Source organism: Thunnus albacares, chromosome 20 (genome assembly GCF_914725855.1).
Source record: "Thunnus albacares chromosome 20, fThuAlb1.1, whole genome shotgun sequence".
Taxonomy (NCBI): Eukaryota; Metazoa; Chordata; class Actinopteri; order Scombriformes; family Scombridae; genus Thunnus; species Thunnus albacares.
Window position 1 is genome coordinate 22,439,603 of NC_058125.1, and position 22,323 is coordinate 22,461,925.

General features: G+C 38.6%; 1 protein-coding gene across 2 annotated transcripts; it reads left to right on the forward strand.

Annotated features, from left to right (window-relative positions):
* Positions 1 to 1,509: 1,509 nt before the first annotated feature.
* Positions 1,510 to 20,300, forward strand: slc16a5a (solute carrier family 16 member 5a). Of its 2 annotated transcripts, XM_044338368.1 has the most exons (6): positions 1,510 to 1,758; positions 5,461 to 5,463; positions 8,655 to 9,124; positions 13,822 to 13,965; positions 15,303 to 16,142; positions 18,529 to 20,300. In XM_044338368.1, the coding sequence occupies exons 3-6, from the start codon at positions 8,758 to 8,760 to the stop codon at positions 18,798 to 18,800; spliced, it is 1,623 nt and encodes a 540-aa protein (XP_044194303.1). In that variant the 5' UTR covers positions 1,510 to 1,758; positions 5,461 to 5,463; positions 8,655 to 8,757; the 3' UTR covers positions 18,801 to 20,300. The 2 variants fall into 2 exon arrangements, with proteins under 2 accessions (XP_044194303.1, XP_044194302.1); XM_044338367.1 differs by lacking the exon at positions 5,461 to 5,463 and having other exon boundaries at positions 1,511 to 1,757; positions 8,653 to 9,124.
* Positions 20,301 to 22,323: the final 2,023 nt, after the last annotated feature.

Genomic DNA, 22,323 nt, shown 5'->3' on the forward strand with positions numbered 1-22,323 from the left:
AAATAATGTATGTAGTGAACTCTATATAAGCAAAAGCATGTGGACACCCAAATATCTCAACCATGTGATACTTCAACATCAGTCCAAAACCATGAAAATCTACATTGTATGGCGCATGCTCACAGCCAAAACACACACAACTACCAAGAACTGTAAGCTGCCTCCTAATGGGGTCATGTTTACCGTGTTCACGACAAGAATCCATATGAATGCCCTCCTCTTGTGGTATTCACGACTTCAGAAGTGGAAATTTTCTGAAAGCTCTTGAGTTTATGAGTTGTGACGTGTTGTTGACGTTTTCCAAAATGGCGGAGGCCATGGAAGTTCATTTTTTGGTGAATGGTAAGTTAATATATTGTAATTTTAGACATATTTTTTTTTTGTCTGAGGATAATATATATGAGGAAAGTGTTGATATTCCCAATGGCCTCATCTTTTCCCTTGCCCTATACACCCAGAGTTACAGGCTACACTGAGTATCAGTTAATTTATATGTATATAAAAAAATTGTCATCTTTGTCGTCTCATTTCTTGTTCCTCCACATGATGTTGAAATACAAAGTGAGTTAACATTTCCTGGAAAGAAGCGAAGAATGACAGAAGAACAAGGCGTCTTTTGGCATCCATGTTTCCTAGCAGCAGTGTCCTCACGACTTAACCACTTGAACACTTATTGTGTACATGACTTCCTGTGTCGTAACCACGAGGTCAGGAGTTCCATTTCAAGCAAGCAGGTAGCTCCGGGTCTGAAAAGTGAAGCCATTGCAGAAGTGCCTTAAACCTGCATTCTCTCTATTGGCTATCAGGGGACGACTCCACTAGCTCCAAAAAGAAGTCTGATTGTATGGAAGTCTATGGGAAAATGACCCTACTTCTCACTTGATTTATTAACTCAGTAAACACTTTCCTGATGATAGTATCAGGTCTTCTTCAATACATCATTGTACTCATTTTGTAAATTATGGTCCCATTTAGAATAAAATAGATGATAAAACAGGGTATGCTTTAGGGCATATCTACGTTGTGATTGACAAGTCGCTGCCACAGCCACAACATTGGTTAGGTAGCATAACCATGGCGTAACCCCAGATTCACAGAGTATAGGCGTAGCTGTAGCTGTCACTATTGCAGTGTGTTTTCAGTTGATGAAAGTTAATTGTAACATTTTGTTTTAATGGTGTTAAGCCTGTTTTTTGCTAGCGAAAATTAGCATTAGCATTATCACAGTTAACTATAGAGTGTAATGCACCGTGCTAACCAAGCTAGCAGCTAGCATTACAGTTAACTCCGCCCTATCGTCCAAATATGGTCGCTTCTGGCTCCCAAAATCGATATGTGGCTCCACCTAGGGGAAAAGTGACGCCACACCACTGGGCCCATTAACAAACTTTTGCCCCGGGGCCCCACAGGAGGTTAATGCGGCCATGCTACTGCTGCATACACACTGTATTGCTGCTATTAGAGACCAGCTGCCTTTAACTTACCACAGACCAGCAGAATAACAAGTGTCCACCATTAGGGCTCATTAAGCAGAGTCTCAGGCCTTATAGCACCTCTTGGCTGCCTGTATTGTGGTGCCGCAGGGCTCAGGCCTGCACAGCACAGCCCGCATCCCCTCCCAGCCGGTCTCGTCAGTCTCCTCCCACCGTGAGCTGGAGCTTCATGACGAGCAGACCCCCGACCCACCGCCTCTGCTCCGGCAGTCATCGAGGAGCGACCGCGCCTGTGGCTGGACGACCACTACCATAATAAAAAAAGGTGAGAGATCGGTGTATTTTTTAAACTTAGAGACTCACGAAAGAGGCTCAAATTACAGATTCAAATCGTTTTCATCGGAAAGCGCGGATCAGGCAAGTAAAAATTGCTGAAATAAAATATTTATGGACATTTATGAATATTTTTAGAGCGGTAAAGGACCAGGAAGATGTGGTTTACGGAGCTCCGGTGATGTGGGGACTGTATATCCGTGTTTATTTGGGCTTTTCAGCTGTAAACAAATCGATATAATTACGAGTAGCTACATGTGCGTGAGCGTGTAAGAAATGGTGCTTCGTGTTAATGCAGCTGAAGATATGTACAGATATATTTAATGCTGATAATGCTAATTATGTGCTGTTTTATGCCTGTGTACAAACCCCATTATTGACATATAAAAACAGGCGCTCTCATCCCTCCACGGGCTGTCCCACATGAAAGATCAGCGGCTCAGCATCACTTTTATTTGATAACAAGGGAGTAATATAGTCTTCCTTACTGATTCCACCATTAGGAACAATTAGACGTGAATAACAGGAAACATGTGTGCAGTGTGCACAGAGGTGAAACAGAAAATAAAACAAGATGCTGTTGTTCAGAGGTGGATTTAGTCATTTGAGGGGCCCTTTCTCTAACTGGGAATGTTGGTATTGGCAGTGGTAGAACTTTTTTCTTAAGTTGAACTACTAATACAGTAAAAATACTGTGAAAGTAAAAGTATTGCTTTCACATTTTTACTTAAAAGTGAAGGGTGAAAGAGAGGTATTATTACGACAATGCACATAAATTTACTTAACGTCTGTTCAAGGTGGAGCTTTTAATTCTTACCAGTAGGCTAATATTTATCTGTCAGGTATATGTAGTATTACAATGTTTTCCTCTGAGGTAGAAGTAGAAGTATACAGTTGCATATTTTTTAAATGCTTTAAGGGTCCTTTGTTAGTTATTTCAGGGTAGAATGAGTTAGAATTAGGGCTAGGTAACATATCAATATATCGATATATTGATTTCGTGATATGAGACTAGATATTGCCTTAGATTTTGGATATCGTAATATTGTGATAAAGCATAAGTTTTCTGAACTTAACAGACTCATTGTGTAAATATTTTGTGAAAGCATCAATTGTCGTCTCTCCAATATTGTCACAATATCGATAGCGAGGTATTTGGTCAAAAATATTGTGATATTTGATTTTGTGCATATCGCCCAGCCCTAGTTAGAATAGTAACATAATTCAGTGTTTTTCATATCTAAACATCTTAATAAATCTATAGCTGTTGGGGGCCTTTTAGTTGGGGGTCCCAGGCAGCTGCTAACCTTACCTAATGGTAAAGTCCGCCCCTGTTGTTGCTGTATTTGTAGCTCAGACTGCTCAGATATGTGAAGCCTTTCCCTCACTGATCTGTTGCACACTCAGCAGTAAGAGCAATAGAGGAAGAGGAAGAAAGTGACAGGACAGCAGGACAGAAGTATGTAGATACCCTTGTCCTGTTTGCATAGTTTTGTCAATGTTTGTGCTGTTTTTCAGGTTTTTTATTTTCCTGGAGTAGACCAGAATCTCCCTTTGCAAGATCTGCCATTCTCAGTGTTTTTCCAAATTAATAAACTTCAGGTTGTTGAGTGCATGTAATTATATTTAAATTATTTATCATTAATTATCTCATTATTTTAAAAAAGAAGCTTTCTCTCCTTAAATTATCATTTCGGTACATTTAGCATTATTCACAACTATGAAACCAGGAGCCTTCAGCAGCTTCAACCTGCATTTTCAAGAACTTCAGACACACAGTTTTGGGTTTCTAATAGAGGCACTAGAGTCTGAAAGTCAGTTCCCAGTAATTTTGTAAACTAATCTTCAGATAAGAAATTCCTCAGTTAACTTTTAGTACTTTTCTATTTTTCAAACAACTTGTAGATTCTGGTTTGCACAGATGAGCAGATGAAAGTTGATTGTTGACATGTTGTTGTTATGATGATGTTTGATAAGCCTTTTTTTTTTTTTTTTTTTTTTTAGCTTTTTGGCTCTGCCTGCACATCTCTTGTGACTGTATGAATATTTCTTTGTGTTTTAACCTGTTGTGAATATGATTTTTTTATAATTTGTCTTCCAGTTTGATATTCTGATTTCCTGTTAAATAAGTACTTCGGTGACCTTAGAAAAACCCAGAGCGTCCAACTTTCGCCAGATTCTTTTAACCATCTGGACGAAAACATATTCTGTCTGTTGCACAATGAATAAAGATTTCTCACGTAGCGATTGTATTTCCTAATCCAGGATGCCAGATATGACATCTGTACTTGCTGTTTTTGTAACACAAGCAGAATGAAAGTATAAGATACTGGACAGAAACTGATAAATGATAATAACATGCCTTATTTTGGGTTGTGTTGTACAAATTGCTCAAGGAAATATGTAATTGTGGGGCTATCATCTTTGTTTGGATGAGGAAAACAAAGTGCAACTTAGGAAATAGGTTAACAGATGGAATATTTTTTTCATCCAGATGTTTATATGAGTCTTTAGAGTTTTTAGTAACACTTTCAGAACAGTTTTAAGTGTTGTTTAACAAGCTTCTGGGTTTGTCAAAGGTCACCGGTATTTATTTTTCAGAAAATCAGATGCTTAGCTCTGTGACTTGGAGGTAATGCTGATACATGAGACACACAAACTGGTCCCAGGTTTCGGTTAGGCCCCTTATTTCAAGATAGATGTTAATACTATAGAACACAATGATATTTTATACAAAAAGAACTGGTTTTCCCAGTTTGGTGTGGAAGAAATTCACCAACTTCAATGTCATTCAACAGTCATTCGTCTCCCAACATCAGTGTTGGACCTCACTAATGCTGTTGTGGCTGAATGGGAGCAAATCCCTGCAGCCAGGTTACAAAATCTAATGGAAAGTCTGAAACTAGAAGAGTGGAGTTTGTTACATCAGCAGATTACAGTATTTTACTGTTGCTGCAGCTCAGTTTTCACTGTTTCAATTTACAAAACTCTTAACACAAAACAGTATATTTCTAATATTAGCCTCAAAATCTCACATAACACCCAAAATGAAAACATCTGTATTAAATAAGGTAACGTATCATGTAGTAAGTCTGTTATTACTGTACATGAAAATAAAATGGCCATTATCAAGTGTTGTCAAACAGTAAATAATTCTCCTAAAAACAGTCAGCGTGTGCAATCGATACAAAAGTCAGTATTTGAAATGATGTTGAATAAAAATTGCTTTTGAAAACTTTAATGTTATTTGACAAATATTCAATAGCTGTAAATATAGACAATGCAGTTTGACTTTTACACAACAGTAAATCTTATGTTCATGCAAGTCAACATGACTATTGTAGTTTTACTTCACTGCTTCAGTTTCTGTTCCGTATTCAAGACACCAAATCTGAGATACTTCAGTTATATAACGTACAGTAAATCTGTAATAATGCTGGAAAGAATAATACAATAGTTGTTTTTACTGTGATTACTCATAGTATCAAATGCCCAATACACTGCAACATTTTGACAGTAATCAAAAGAAAATAAATTGCATTTCTTTTACCCTAATTAGCTGCTATATTACTGCTGACCAGTGTAATGTTGTTAAAATAAGAAAAAATGTACTCATTCAGTGATCTGTACCGTTATCAGCACTGATACTTGTGGTAAAATGAGGTGTCTGTATCCTGAGCACTTTGTGTTTCAGAAGGTAAGAATTTCCCAGTAGTCAGTTTGGATCTCTTTGGAGTTTTTGTATATTGAGACACTTAAGCATTTGTAAAATACTGAAATTCCCATGTTCAACAATAACATAATGGTTTAATTTTCAGATGTTTGGCCACACACTGTGGTGCAAATGGCTGAGTGCATTAACATTAGCCAAGAGTTATATTTTCAGGAACATAATCTCAGAGGATGTTGCTCTGCTCAGTAGTCGGTGCATTTGGAAATGATATTAAGTGTCTTTGGGGAAAACTCTGCTGGAACATTTGCACAGAGGGCTATTCATTCTCGCGTTTTCACAAGTGCATGCAGTCTCACGCTTGCTAGATTCCCTTCGCATCTACACAGATACTTCATTCGTCCTTAAACCTACCAGACCTCTCCTTTGTTAACTCGCTCACAGTCTGACTTGCAGACAAAGACCTTGACGTCTGGCTTTCTTTTAATTTAAACTGCCGATTGAACCAAAATGATGGTTTTTAGTCCTTAAGTATACACAGGAAATATGTGAGGCATGCTGCAGCACCTCAGGGCTTTCATTCTGCACAGGAGACTAGCAGTCATTTTATCAAAGATTAGGTCATTTTTTTTATTTTAGGATGTACAAAACCTCATTCACACCTTTGTTTCCAGTCAGCTAGATCACTGTTACTCTCACTTCCCCCAGAAATTAATTTAACTTGAGCTCATTTCTGTCATTGTTCCATTCACTATTGTTTATATAGCTCCACATACTCCTGTTTATGGATGGATGTTTATGCTGACTGTCTCAGGCTGAAGACAGAGGCCAGTGAGACATTTGGCATTTGGACTCCAAACTCGAAATACGAAGAACATCCTTAATGTCCTCCTTTAAAACTCTATTAAAGCTGTTCTGATCAATATTTTTTTATATAACATTGAATGAAGTTAGTATGTGTAAAGGGTCACATGTAGAGAGATATCAACTCAAACTGCACTTCCTCTCAGCTTTACAGAGCATTTTAGTGTCTTTTAGCTCATTGTTTTGGTTTTACGGCCCAAATGTTTACTGTTTTGGGTTCACTCCCACCTCTCTCATCGACCTCATGTTTACAGCTGCAGCAGTCAGCTGTTTTCAGTAACAGAAAAACCCTGATATGCTCTCTGTACATTATCTGACCAGCACCAGAAAGCAGACAGATAAAGTTAGCGACTAACTGGTAAACATAGTGGAGCGTTTAGCGGCTGAAGAAATAGTCAAGTCAATTTATTTATAGAGCACATTTACAAAACAACAAAAGTTGACCAAAGTGCTCTACAGAGACTGAGAAATACAATTAAATGAAAACACAGATATAGTTATGAGGATTTACATCTTAAAAACACAACAGCATTGCACAGAGAACAAATCCTTTACAGAGAGTAAATAAATAAAACACAGTGTGACCATTCATGACTTCCTGATGAATATTAAAAGGCTGAAGAAATGAAATGGGATTTAAGACGGGTTTTAAAAATATCAGTCGAGGGGGAGGATCTAATAACGAGAGACTAACTGTCAAGTCAAGTCAACTTTATTTATATAGCTCAATATCACAAATCACAAATTTCCCTCAGGAGGCTTTACAGTTTGTACAGCAATACGACATCCTCTGTTCTCAGACCCTCAATTCAAATAAAGAAAAAGTCCCTAAAAAATCCTTTAACAGGGAATAAAATGGAAGAAACTTCAGGAAGAACAACAAAGGAGGGATCCCAGAATACAACATAAATGACAGAATACAGCACTGAACAGGATAACATGATGGATTTATAATATATATGAAGAATGTCATGAAGATGACACCAAGCAGCCCTCAGGTACCACCAGAACAGAATAGGACCTGAACCACATGACCTCTATCAACATGAAGACCTGGCAAGATGACAGACTACACATGCACACACAGGAGAGACTCACATCACACCGTTCACATACACAAGAGAAGAGAAATGACATTATTCACAGAGGAGACACAGAAGGATAAAGACGTTCAGAGAGACAGAGACATGAGGTGGGGCTGAACTCCTGCAGGTTTGCGAAACCAGATCTAAAACCTTAGGAAATGCCTTCAATATTGCTGGTCCAACAAGAGATGCCTCAGAGACACGAGAGGACAGGAGGAGAAAATAGAGAGAGAAGAGAGAGGAGAACACAGCTTGGACTCTCATGTGCATGTGGAACAAACAAACAGAAGATCAGAGAGATGCAATAGTTAAATTCAGTGACAGAAGCCAACCTGCTGTGCAGTACAAGGTCATGAAGTACTCAGTTAAATTTAGGTTAAAGCATTTCACTGGCAACCAGTGAAGAAAGACCTTGTTTTGAGCCAGCTGCAGGTGACTCATTATTTCCCATGTACAGAGAATTACAACAGTCAGTGCGGGAGGAGATAAAAGCATGTGCTAAAGTTTCCCAATCCTTAACAGACAGAAATGGTTTTAGTTTTGTAAGTGGTCCAAGATGGAAGAAGCTGTTGCTGATAACAGAGCTGATTATTTAATCAAATTTTAAACCAGAATCAGAGATAATTCTGAGATTTCTTGCATGGACATTAACATTCAATTTTAGAGGCACAGGAGTGTTTACTGTGGTTTTGAAAAAGCCTGGAGGGCAAAAATGAGGATTTTTCAGTTTTATTCTGGTTTAGCTGCAGGAAGCTTTTTGCCATCCATGATTTTATATCCTCAGTGCAGCACAGCAGGGAGTTAAAACAGCTTGGATCACCAGAATTGAGGGGGCAGGGAGTGGGAGGTACAGCGGGGTGTCTTCTGCAATAGCAATGATAAGAGATATCAGAGATATGCAAACACCACCATGCTAATATGCTCACAAGGACAATGCTGACATACTGATATTTGAAGAGGTCAAAACTACAGCAACACTTTGAAGTAGTATAAAGAACAACTTGTGATCCAGTGTTGATGTTTAACAAGTTTTATGTTCACCATGTTCACCATATTAGTTTAGTGTGTTAGCATCCAAAATGTGCCAATAAGCACTGAACACAAAGTACCTCTGAGGCTATAATATGACCTGATGTTGGTGGCATGGTGACAAGTCAGGTGAACACCAAAGTTATTAATTGACCCTGAATGTTTTTACCAAATTTCATGCCAATCCATCCAGGTTTTGTTAAGATATTACACTCAGAACCTCTAATGTTGTCATTCCAGGTGTGCTTAAAGGTCGCAGCAGTTATAGTGACATGGACAGCAGGAGTCATTACACACCCTGCAGAGCTAACACAGGAGCCTCGCCTGACCTGCCAAGCAGAAAATGACTCAGAGAAATGGAATCAGAGGGACGAGTGATCACTGCCTCCACTCGGAGGCCTCCATGGTCCGTGAGCGTGCCAACGGCATGGAGCACGATAAAGTTCAAGAGGCCATCGACTGTGAGTTGGAGGAAGGGGGCCAGGGAGGTGAAAACAGAGACTCTGTGGCTGTAACGGGAGCAGTAACAGCTCCTGATGGGGGCTGGGGGTGGGTGGTGCTGGTTGCCACTATCATAGTCCTGGCTTTGACCCTGGCGTTCCCCTCCTGTGTGGGAATCTTCTACACAGACTTGCAGAATGAGTTCCACGCCTCCAACAGCGAAACCTCCTGGGTGCCCTCCATCATGACGTCAGCGCTTCATGCTGGAGGTAAGACGGGCAGACCAGGAAAAAAACTAGGTCTCTATTTAGTTAGTTCTCTATTTATTTAATGTGTGACCTCAATTACTGCACCGATTACATCAAATGAGTTCAAGTGTGTCCTAAAACAAGTCATACACTCAAATGAGCATGTTTTTCTTGCTGTAATCATCCCTCATGTTCTTATTGACCCTTGTGTTACAGTCTTTTTTAGTTTTTAGTGCCAAATTCCCTCTTTTTTCAATTCTTGCACTGCAGCTGAACAGGAAAACACTCCACTTTATTTGACTCAGATGACTGAAGATATTATTTCATTATCAATTACAATACTATGAGTATTACAAGGTGTAAAAGATGCCCGTTAATGCCCCCTGATCTGGAGGTAATTTTAGTTTCTACCTGCTGGTTTTGCATTGTGAAGAACCCTGACAGAGGGAAGTTGGGTTTGTTTTACTGTCTTGCTGTTTTTGGTGTTGATTTAAAGCAGATTATTTCATGAGAAAGTGTTGCCTGCTTTTTCCCCACAGCCCTGAGTGACTTTGAGTAATCGACACATACAGAATAGGGTTATAAAATTAATAATAATCCAAGATTTTAAAGTGACTTCATGTAACTTCAAAAACATAACACGGCACATTAATTCTTTTTCAAATGTAATTTGCACTCATAAGAAATTAAATGCACTCTAGCTTAAATTAATAGACTCAGGGGGTTTTGCTGCTGCAGCCTGACTTGGTCTAGTATGACCAGAAGCTTATGCTAATGTTAGCAATGTTGTTTGGCCTAAAATGTCAGAAAATGATAAAAAAAAAAATTGCCAATCACTGTTTCCTAAAGCCTTAGATGCAACCTTAAAGTCTTGTTTTGTCCCGACCAACAATCCACAACCCAAAGATTTTCAGTTTATTGTCATAGAAGACTGAAGAAACCAGAAAACTTCACATTTGAGAAGCTTGAATCAGCCTTTCTTGGTCTGTATGACCGGAAGCTTATGTTAATGTTAGTAAACCTTTCATAGATATTTCTGGTTACCTACATTATTGAGTTTTCTGACCACCGAGCCACTGACTTTATGACCCTTCATTACTTGTGCTATTGTTGAGCTGTGTTTTAGCATTTACCATTACCACATAACTACCACTGATGACTGCTGTAGACGCTGTTACGAAAGTCACACGGTTACACTGTATTTTCAGTCTTCCTGTTGAGCATTTATAAGCAGTATATAAACATTTAACAAATGTTCATAACACACCATAATGCAGTTATAAACTGATATAAAGTGTTTATTAATCTACAGTATTTGTCTGCAATTTATGTTTTTTATATTATTACAACTGTTTTACAATATTATCATTGATTGATTGATTGACTTTATTCAATACTTTAAAAAGAAAACATGCAGCAGCCATCTTCTCTTACACATCATTCATTATCTGTTTATACACCACTTATAGGGGCCCACAGGATGAGGTATTGTTGTTGACAAATACATTAAATACATTACACTTAAATGTACTTACAACTACATGTAAGTGTGTTAAAAACCATCTTTATGTAACTCTTATAAATGCTAAATAGGTGGACTTAAAATAAAGTGTTCAGTACTTATATTATATATGTATCTGTATGTGTACTCCTATAGTACTATAATAGATATTTTTATGGTTTTATGTAGGAAATTATGAGACTTTAAGATTTCAGTTAGGGCTCTTTCGGATGTTTTCATCTCTTGTGTATTATTCACACAAATGTCAGAATCCGATGATCATAAAGACGTCTTTATCCTCTCATGGGTTAGGGTTAGGGTGCACATGTCTTCAGTGTGGTTCACAAACGGTCTATCTTTACTGTCAGTAATGTGGTCTTCCTTCCTCTGTGACGCAGTCTTATCAACATTATTTAACAGTCATGAAAGAGGGAAGTAGTGTGTTCTGTGTAAAAGTCAATATACAGGATCGAGGTTCATGTCTGGCTGCTATACCAGTTTTATGTTTATGATTTTATGATGTTGCATCCTGAATATTGTATTTAGTGCATGTAAGAGGTTTGTTAGTTTCCTGTCTAAACTAGTCAAAAAGAGTAAAGAGTAAGGAGATGTTAGTCTGGCCGTTCAACTCAGTCCATGAGACTGATATAATATATCACAGGGATCAGAGACAGGGTTTTTGAGATGTTAATCCAAACACTTGCTGTCAGTTTTAAAGTGCAAAATCAACAGTTATTCTTTCAATGTAAAAACAAAAGTGAAGTGGGTCAAAGTCATGCAGCGTTCTGCAACGTCTCTATCTTATCAGATTGGTTTGATAATGTTCCTCCCTCCTCTTTCCACCTCCCCTCCACTTCAAGTTGAACCGCAGCTCTCTGGTTGTTGTTCACTAACTTTCCAAATGTATGAAAAATAACCTACCGCACCCTCTTTTCTTTTTAATCAAAAGATTAGGTTACATTAGACAAAAACACTTATTACTGGTCTGTGACTTTGCAATGCTGTCAAACTTTAACTCCCTTTGAAAACACAGCTCCAGGCTATGTTTACACTGCCTGGATCTCTGTTTCCTTTAGTTTTTTGTATCGTATGTGGAACAGATCAGTTATGTATGTAAACAAACGGCTGCACACATCTCTGATTTTCCCAGTGATAAATATAATGAAGTGAAAATGAAATGACGATTCAGTTTGATTATCAACTCTGGGTAAATATTTTATTTACAGTATATGTGGAAATATTTCTGAAAGGATTTTGATGTTTACTCTCAGGTGTCGTCCGTTAAACAGATTAAGAGAAAGATGCTAGAACTGTCCTGCTGTGGGCTACAGGAACAGCACTACTGTCCCAGCCAACTTTGACTATTTTCTTGATTAATCGATTAGTCGATTGGCCTAAAATAGTAAAAAATGGTGAAAAATGTTGATCTCTGTTTCTCAAAGCCTGAGCTGACATGCTCAAATGTCTTGTTTTGTCTCGACCAACAGTCCACAATCTGAAGATATCCAGTTTACTGTCAAATAAACCAGAAAAAAGATAATTTTTTTCTTTAAAAATACCTCTAAATGATTCATCAACTGATCTTTGCAGCTCTAAACAAAATGATAAATTATGAACATTTTGAAAGATCATGATCTCTAAAAGGCACAACAAATTATTGCATAAAAGTTGGCCTATAAAATTTGTTTGTGCAATTTTAATTGAAAAATCAGAATGCCAAAAAGTCACAGGTAGTCACTAAAGGGGTGCAGAGGTTTTACATCCTACATCCTGCTGCTGTAAATACTCACAGAAGCACCAAATATGTATTAAACTGTGTGTTGAAAATAGTCCCCAATAAATGCACTATTTACTCCTGTTTAAGTAACATTTGCTACAAACTACAAGTTTTAGGACATTTATGAGCCTTAAAAAAATAAATCGATACACTTGTGACCCATTTTCAAAGATTTACATAGATTTCAGTAGGAATTATTGGACTTGAGTGCAACAGACAGCGTAGGAAAGTTGTAAAGTATTGAAAGACAGACTAACACATTGTCGGTTTTGGTCTTTTCATGCGATTTTTTTGACAATAAGAAAAATATAGAATAACACAAGATTTATCTTTAGGCAGCTGTATTTTGAACAAACTAGAGATATGTGGAGGGACTTTTCTACCACTTCAAGAGTATAGACAGTTTCAACAGTGTGGGGGAGAGATGTGAGTATTGTACTCAGTTCTCAGGGTGTTTTTGGAGACAGGAGTGCTTTGATCTTAGAAATTTCCCCTGAGCTTACGGAAATATGACAATAATCTCAGGTTTATCTTCGTTCAGCTGCTCACAGTTCACAAAGGACATCTGCGAATGTCCGGAAGTGATAGTGTCCAGTGTGAAGAATCGATTCAGCTTATCAATTGAAACTAATGTTATATCTGCATAGAGCTGACCTCAAGGTAATACAGACCAAAAACAAGCCGATAAAGGATAGTATAATTGTGATGTTTTAAACTGTGAGCAGAACATGTTTTATCTGGCGTTGAAGCTACTTAAGGGGACATTTAAGTGAAAAATTGCAAACGTTAGGGTTCAAACACTTTGACTGATGCTTCAAGCTCTTTGACACCTGTGTGTTTGGCTTACATAAGCTCTTATAAGTCTCAATATTATCCCCATCAGTACACTGCAGCCCTGTTGCTGAACAACAAAGCAAGAATGTGTTGAATTTACTACCCTTTCGTAGCAACCTTTAACCAATATACACCACTGTATTTAGTGTCGAACCTTTAGAATACACAAAGTGAAACTTCCTCCTCCGGTAAAAGTTATTCATTGCCAGTAGTTAAGATAGTTAAGTAATTAGATGGTGGGAAAATTTGTTCTGTAGCATTAATTGTGTCCTGAAACGTTACGTCATCTTGAGAATATATTGACAGTTTGATGGGTCAATAAAAAGCTGCAGCACAGACTCAAACAAGAGCAACTTCAGGTACACACCATGTGCACACATTGGTCTTTCATACCATAATGTATAGTGTAAAGGACTAAGTGAGAGAGCATATTTTCAGCTTTTAGTACTTAAAAAGGTCATTCAGACGGTACGGATTACCGCCTAGCACAAGTTATGTGAAACACGTTGCAGGATTAAGAAAATGACCTCGCCTCTGCGAGCATAAGCCTTTGCTCATTTCACCTCCAGTATGCATTAAACTAAGAGCATTACATTTCATCCACAGGTCCCTTTTGTAGCGTGTTGGTGGACAGACTTGGTTGCCGGGCGACAGTCATGTTGGGTGGAGTCCTGAGTGGACTTGGAATGGCTGCCAGCTCATTTACCCAGTCCATCACCGAGCTCTACATCACCGCGGGGGTTATTACAGGTCAGCAAACATCCAACAAAGATTTATTGTACCAGCTGACGCTTGATGACTGTGGTTACACACAACTGTGCACTTCCTACCCAACAGAGAGCAGCAGGCAAATTTAGCAACTAGCTGGTGAAGAAAGTGGATCCATCAGCTGAGGAGAGATTTCTTTCTCAGGAGTTGGTGGAGACCAAAACAGAGACATTGAATGAATGAAAGCTAATGTTGCAACTCATGTAGACAGGCAATTATTAGATAACACAATAGTAATAACAGCTGTATACAGCGATAATATGAAGAGTTTTTTAGATTATTGTGCAACTCAGCCTCCAACTGACCAGAAAAATCAATTAAATCAAAATTTTAAAGGTGATTTCTAGTTTTTTTACAATCTGGGTCTCATTTTTGTAGTTTTGGACATCATCAGTTCTTTACTTGGTGAGAACAATCATATAATTTTAGCCAGGAATCATAGCCAAAAAGTGCGAAAATAAAACCCAAGTTGTAATACAATAAACCAGATTCACTACATCCTAGAAATCATGGATACCCCTGACCAAAGATTTTCCTATTTGACTAATAGTCGTTAGTTCAAGCCATTAGTTGACTAGTCGTTGCATGTTTATGATATTAATTTAATTATTTAAATATATATTTTGTGGGGCATCAGAAAATGGTTCGAGTTCCAGGGTTGAGAAAGGTGTTATAAATAACATTGTTAACAAAAAATATATGTTAAATAAATAAAATATGTTAAGATATAAATTTAACAAGCGCACACACAAAGTGAGCCAAACGTTAACGAGAATGCTAACGGCAAAAGGCTAAAGGCAAAAGTTAACGATTCTGAATGTGTCGCAACAACCTGCAAGGAGACTGAGTTACCTTTTCTCAGTCCTGTTGGTCAGTTAGTTTCATTAAATCCTCCCGTCTATCATTTTAGGCGGTTTCCCAGCTGTTATTACAGCGGACGGGGTCACTGACTGAGTGATGAAGTTACATTGCCATGTTTCTTCTCGGGTTTTATACACTTTCCAGCCGTATATTAAGTTTTTACCTAATTTTGACTAGTCGCAGCTCCCAAATTGAGTTTGAGGGGTTTCTTTTCCTGCAACTAACTGACCAATGAAAACTTGGTCGACTAAGACTCTCTCAACGGTTGGTCAACTGTTAGGCGGCAGCCCCACTAGAAGTACAGCGTTGTACAGTCTACCTCATATTGGGCTGGGAAGGATTAGTCTGAAAATTACACATCTATATAACTACTGCACAACTATTCTACACATAATTTTCTAAATCAGTTAACACGATACTGCATGTGATGATGAAACTCATAGTCTTCTTTGTTACAGGACTTGGTTTCTGCTTCAGCTTCCAGCCAGCTGTGACAATCCTTGGGCACTACTTTGTGCGTCGACGTGTGTTTGCCAACGCCATGTCCTCCACAGGCACCGCGCTGGGCCTGTGCACTCTCCCTTTCCTGGGTAACTACCTCCACACAGAGCTGGGCTGGAGGGGAAGCTTTCTTGTTTTGGGGGCCGTCCTGCTTAACTGCTGCGTGTGCGGAGCGGTGATGAGGCCCCTCCAGGCCCCCAAGCGTCGAGGCCAACCCCTGATGAACCACGGACCCCCTCCGCCAGAGGTGGAGAGTGTGAAGAAGGGGAAAGGAAGGGTGAGGACGATATGGAGCTGCCTGGCGGCTTCCCTCAGCAAACACATGGCCTTTGATCAGCTCCGCAACAACTCACGTTACCGTGTGTTCGCTATAGGCATCACCTGGATGATGCTCGGGTTTGTGGTGCCCCTGGTGTATCTGGTTCCTTACGCCACAGCCCACGACATGGAGCAGGGCCGGGCCGCGATGCTGCTCTCCATCCTGGGCATCGTTAACATCGTGGTGCGGCCGCCGTTCGGCATCATGTTCAACATGCCCTGGTTCAAAGGGCGACACATCTATGTATTTGCCTCGGCTTTGTTGGTCAACGGGCTCAGTAACAGTATCTGCTGCATCGGGCCCAGTTTCTCTGTACTGCTGAGTTATGTGACGATCTATGGGCTGTCCATGAGCGTGGTGGGCTCCCTGATGTTCACTGTACTCATGGATACAGTGGAGATGAGCCGCTTCCCCTCAGCTCTGGGTCTAATCGCTATAATGGAGAGCGTCACACTGCTCATCGGGCCTCCACTGGCAGGTAAAGTAAACACACAGAGAGCGAGGAGAGCAAGAGATTGAGAGGAAAGATATGGTGATAATGTAGGACACAGTTATACATTATAATTGTATAATATATAATCACATTATAATAAAAAAATGTTTTTTGATGATATACTAGATGGAAACTGCCTCAGTGTGGTTTTACAGGCTTCAGGCAGATTGAACTTTTAGGTGTAAACTGTTTTATTCATGGAGAAGCTGCCCTGGAGGTAAAAATAACTTTAGTGGGTGGGACCCCTAAAACACAGTCCCATACAACATAGTCATAATATACAGATTTCACTACAGTATACACTAATTGTCATAGTATATTGTTTTCAGTTAGTGTGCAAGAAATTACTTTTACTAAAAGGAAATGAGGCAATACATGCACAGATGGACAATGTTACACGACTGCCAATTAAACAATTACATTTTCCCAAAGATTCTTCAAGTTACCATCTACAATTTATTTTTATGTTTTGCAGTTGTGAGCAGCTCCTCTTTTCCTCTTGTGCATCACATTGTAATTTGATCACACTTCATACTCATAGCTGGCTTAGAATAAACACAGCCAGAGAGGAGATAAAGCTCGCCCTCTTTTCCTCTGATTAACAAATCAAACATCCTGAACAGGAGAAACTTTCTTAGAACTGTTAGCAGTCTGTTACTGGGAGGTTCGGTAAGTTCAGTTGCAGGTTGGTTAGTTCCTGTAGTGGAAAAGGCTTGTTAGAACAAAATGTACCAGTATCAGTATCGTTGGCGTGACCTTGAAGCTCAGTCCAGCTTCTTGCTGCATGTCCGTCTTTTCTGTCGAAATCTACCATAGACTATAAATCAGAGAAGAACATTGAAATAGACTCAAAAACAATGCAAAATTGTGCAAAACACACACGTGTAGTCAGAGGAGTCTGCCCTGCACATATGTTTTCGTGTGCTGTGGGGCGCTGATTCTGCTTGTGTGAATTTGAATGGCAGAACTACAGGAATAGAAGGTTCAGCCACTCCTGCTCCAGGCGGTTGCAGTAAATAACAGCTTGCTCTCAGTCAATCTGGCCGCTGCACAGAGAACAAAAGAAGGCAGTCTGTGCTCCATTTTGGAGGAGCGGAGGTTAGCGGCAGCAGAGTGGTTGAAAGGGCAGAGGCTCTCTTTCAGGGCTGCTTCTGTCTCAGATGACAGGTATGCTTCCCCCGTTAATGTGAGGGTATATAACCGGACACAGTGAGAAGTCCCAACAGAGTTGCTTTACACACGCAGTCAGTGACCCAGTTTGCTTCCCACAGTATTTATATAATTTAAAAAAGGGCTGGGTTATCAATATAGCACACAGATGAGTTGCTTTTGGAGCTTAACTGCTTATAATCATCTGAATAAATCATATTTAAAAAGGGGTAATTTTCTTATTGTTTATTTTACATGGTTGTCATTTTCTAGGAGGTTTACTGAAAATTACTGTAATTTGGTACTCATTATAGGGAAAATAGAGACGGTTCAGACAGTTGTTTGAGTTGAGTTTATAGTTTCCTTGAAAGACCTGCTCTATTTAAACTAAAGTAAATCTTTATTCATTGTTATTTAGAAACTTTATTCTTCACATTTGTTGCATTGTATATTTTCTTGTAGACAAATTTCACATTTTTGCATGTTTGAGTCAAGTCAATTTTATTTTTATAGCCAAATATCACAAATCACAAATTTGCCTCAGTGGGCTTTACAATCTGTACAGCAATACAACATCCTCGATCCTTGGGGAAAAAAACCCTTTAAATTGGAAAAAAATGGAAGAAACCTCAGGAAGAGCAACAGATGAGGGATCCCTCTTCCAGGATGGACGGACTTGCAATAGATGAGTGTACAGAATGAATCAGAAATAGAGCAAAATGACAAATATGTTCCACTGACCTGCTAAAGGACTTAAAGCCTGTGGTCACAAAATGTTTTGGCTTGTGACCCCTTAAACTGAAGGAATGCGTCCCTGCGACCCTTCTTCAATGGTTGCACCAGCTGTGACTTGTTTTTTCCTTCCTTGTTTTATTTGAATAATTTCAGTTTCATCAAATTATTCAAGAAATGTGTTTTTTTGACTTGCAACCCCTTACTGGGGTCTTGACCTCTCAGATTGGGAACCACTGGTCTAGATTACACTTGCAATTAATTGGAATGAATTATTTTCCAATGTACCAATCATCACTGTCTCAATTTTTCCTATAATTAGTGCCCAATAATGTGTCTTTTCCACAAAGTTTCAGTTGAATTTTACAGTCAGATATCAGTTCCTTTCTAACAAATTACAGGGAAATATGAGGCCTGTAAAATAAAGTGTCATCCAAACAGATAAACCCTAAAATGTTGACGTCATTGATGATTTTTCTTGTTGTTGCAGGAGCCCTGGTTGACAGAACAGGCCAGTACTTCCATGTCTTCTTTGCCTGCAGCGCCGTTGTTGCCTCATCCGCCGTGTTTCTCATGGTGTCATTTTGCTGGCTGGATAAAAGGGACAGGAAGTCATCCAAGCAAGGTCAACCCTCCGCACTGCCCGACCCAGCGAGACCTGCTGTCGACGTCGCCCCTGGCTGCCAGTACAGCAGCGTGCCCACAGAGGGAGACAAAGACAAGGCCTCGGCGAACGGGGCAGAGTATATCACCAGCCTCTGAACCTGCTTACACACTGTGTGTCACCCTTAACACACATCACACTCTGGGTCTGACAGGTCTGCAAATAATTCCTAATGTTTGCACCAGCTCGCTCGGTGTGCCAGATGTTCAAAATTGACTCTTCTGTGGTTGACAGCACACCTGATTTGGTCTAAACTGTCTCCATGTGATGAACCGTTACCATCTGGTACGCCATAAAAGTCAAAACAAATACTACGAATAATTTGCTCTGTTTGACCCAGTTTAAACACTTGATCCTATATACCAAAATGAACAGATGTGCACTTACAACTACAATGTGATTGTACTGTTTATTGTAATATGCTGCTGATCTTATCTATGTGATCACACAATCTATCATACATGAGATATCTCACTCTATCAAGCTGCAAACATGATCCTTTGCTGAGGAAATCTCACAAAATCCTTTCTAGATGTTTGCTAAAGTCATAGTTTTAGATGATTTATCGGTATATGGTGAGCTTACAGACGAGGAAAAGCTACACCCAGAACAACATAAGCCAGTCATATTTCTACAGCAGTAGTTATGATGAAATAACAAGCATATTGAGCAGTAATATCAGCGGGTGAAATCAAAGTGATGAAAGCAAAGTGAGAATAAGGATTGGCTTCCAGATTATCAAGAGTTAAATGATAAGAATGGTGTTATTCTTCTAGGCTTTTCTTATTGTCAACAAATCTCAAAAGACCAAACTATGTGTTAGCATGGCTGGAGTAAGTGTGTATCAGGAACCGCGCAGTGCTAACACAGCTGACTACACTAAGGCTGCAACTAACGATTATTCTTGTACAGTCGATGAAGTTTTTTTGTCTCTATAATGCCAGAAAACACTGAAAAATGCTGTTACAATTATACCAACCAGTACTGCTATCCTGGAACATAACTGGATCCAGGTTTGTAGTGTGCACAATTACTTTGTAGTAGTTTTATTTAAATTTATTTAGGAATATATACCTGGTAAGCACAATATTGTTTGAAATGATAAACTGTATTTTGACACAGGGCACCTCTTCAACTCCGTACCTCAAGATTAGGTAATAATCACCAGATCCTCACACAAAATAGCACATGCCGCCTGCGCTGACCTGATTTGACAGCTCTTTGCAGCACGTACACAAAATGTTCCACCAGCATCGTGAACCATACAAGCTGATAAACACACATTTCACAGGGCTTGTCGTGACTGGATCCAAATGTTAAGGGTACTGTCTCTGCCTACGCTTAAAAGTTGTGAAAAGATTAAATTAAAGGTTAAAGCACAGCATCTTCATTATTTGATGCTGTTTGATTATCAGCTGATAGAGATTCAACGTCATACCTGATACCTTGTTTGCAGGGGAGTTTTCCTGCCCCTTAAAGTCTGAGGCCCCTGTGTCTCTGAACTTTTCACCTTCCCTACCCCGTATGTGGCACTCAGGTACAAGCCTGCTGGTTCCTGTTGCAAAATCTTTCTAAAATGGGTCACAAACTTATACTTTCCATTTTTAAAAAAAAAAAAGCCTAAAACAGCTGTAGTTTTTTTTGTTGGGGACTATTTTCAGTGGCGGATTAATACACAGGACAATCGATTTGCATTGATTGTGTATTTTTAATATAAATTTACTGTGTTAAACTGAGGTGACATTGACATGTTACATTTTCAAATATACTAAAACAGAAGAAGATTTTAAAAAGTCAAAATAAGCTACAGTGTGTGTTTTCATGGTAATCAAGTGCAACAGTGCTGCTCATTGATGTGTTTTTATCAGTTTTTGGACAACAATGGAGCTCTAAGGCACAGAGGAATAAGCTATATCAAGCTTTGGATACACACACAATACTTGTTAATAGGTTAGGGGCTGCAACTAACAATTATCTTCATTATCAAGTAATCTGTCGATTATTTTCTTGAGTAATTGATTAGTCGGTTGGTCTATAAAATGTCAGAAAATGGTGAAAAATGTTGATTGCTGTTTCCCAAAGGCCGAGATGCAACGTAAAATGTCTTGTTTTGTCCCGACCAACAGTCCATCAAGTACCACAAAAGACAGGTGATAATTGGTGAAATATTTTAAGTGGGTGAAAAGTGCTGTTAGAGTTTAAAAAAAAAAAAAAGTATATATATAAATAAATAAACAATAATAATAAAGTGCTTTACACCAAAAAAGACATAAAAACATATCAATGTACATAAGATGGAAAATGAAACCCACTTGATAATATTACTAAACATAAGATAAAATAAAGTGAAAATACGATATATAGAATACATACGTCAGTGGTGGTAATCTGTAAATCTGCACCTCGGTCTCTGAAGCCATGACACGATATTAAGATATTGACTGAGAATGTGCGAATGTTCACACTATACACAGTACATATAATGTGCAAATGTAATTATACAAAGAATTGAATGTAAGAAGCTGGAACGAGAGAATTTTAGCATTTTTTTCTTAAAAAAATATTCAAAACGATTAATCGATTATCAGAATAGTTGGCAAAATCTGCCGACTGATTAATCGACTAATCGTTGCAGCTCGGTAGTAGATCAATTCATTGTTTGTTTTGGTCTTTTAATGAGATTTTTGACAATAAGAACAATGTAAAATATCAGCAGTTATCCTTCAAAGAGCTGTTACAGAAAGTATTTAATCAGCCAGAACAGGATACAGTGAATTATAGATAATATGTCTTCTTGACATCTTCATTATCTTCGAAGTAGGACTATAAGTTTTCAATGTCCTGACCGTTGTTCGGGCATTAAACGCAGAATGCCGAGTATTTTATAACCATTGTTGATGAGTATTTGATGCCAGAGGTCATTGAAGGTGGATATAAAAATACTCACTGTCACATGTAAGAAGATGAAAATGTACTGTAGCAGTAATTAATCAAGTTGTTTTTTTTCCGGCATGCTTTTCATTCCTTAATGGAACAGTGCCTTTTTATATAACTGATGTATTTGAATAAGATAATCTACAACCACGAGATGATTTCAAAAACCCTTTCAGGGACACGGAGGACAGAAGCAGATGATTTCATACTGTACGCCAGCTTGTTGGTGGTTTTAAACATTTCGTGATGTGAATGTTTCGAAGGCACTGAGACTGACAGGATTTATTACGCTGTTTACCTTCAGTTCCAATGAGAGATTTCGTGTGACTGCCTTATCTGTTGAGTAATTTAAGATATCCAGTGAGAATATCACACTAGTACAGGTTTGAACAAAGCTCTTTTATGACAGATGTGACTGAAAATAAAATAATATACTTTTCAGGTACAGTATAAGTTGTTTTGCAAGTGTAACCAGAGGATTTATTAGTCATTTTCAGAGGCTGTTTTGCTTTGGGCCAAATTATTATTATAAATTCATTATTTATACATTGTGAACGGGGGGGAATAAATGTTTAAATATCAAAAATGTCTTCATGTGTTCATGCATCCAAACATTTATTTTATTTTATTTAAACTTACGCTGAAGTTGCAGATGGGATAATAAAGGCATGTATATGAGTTTTACTC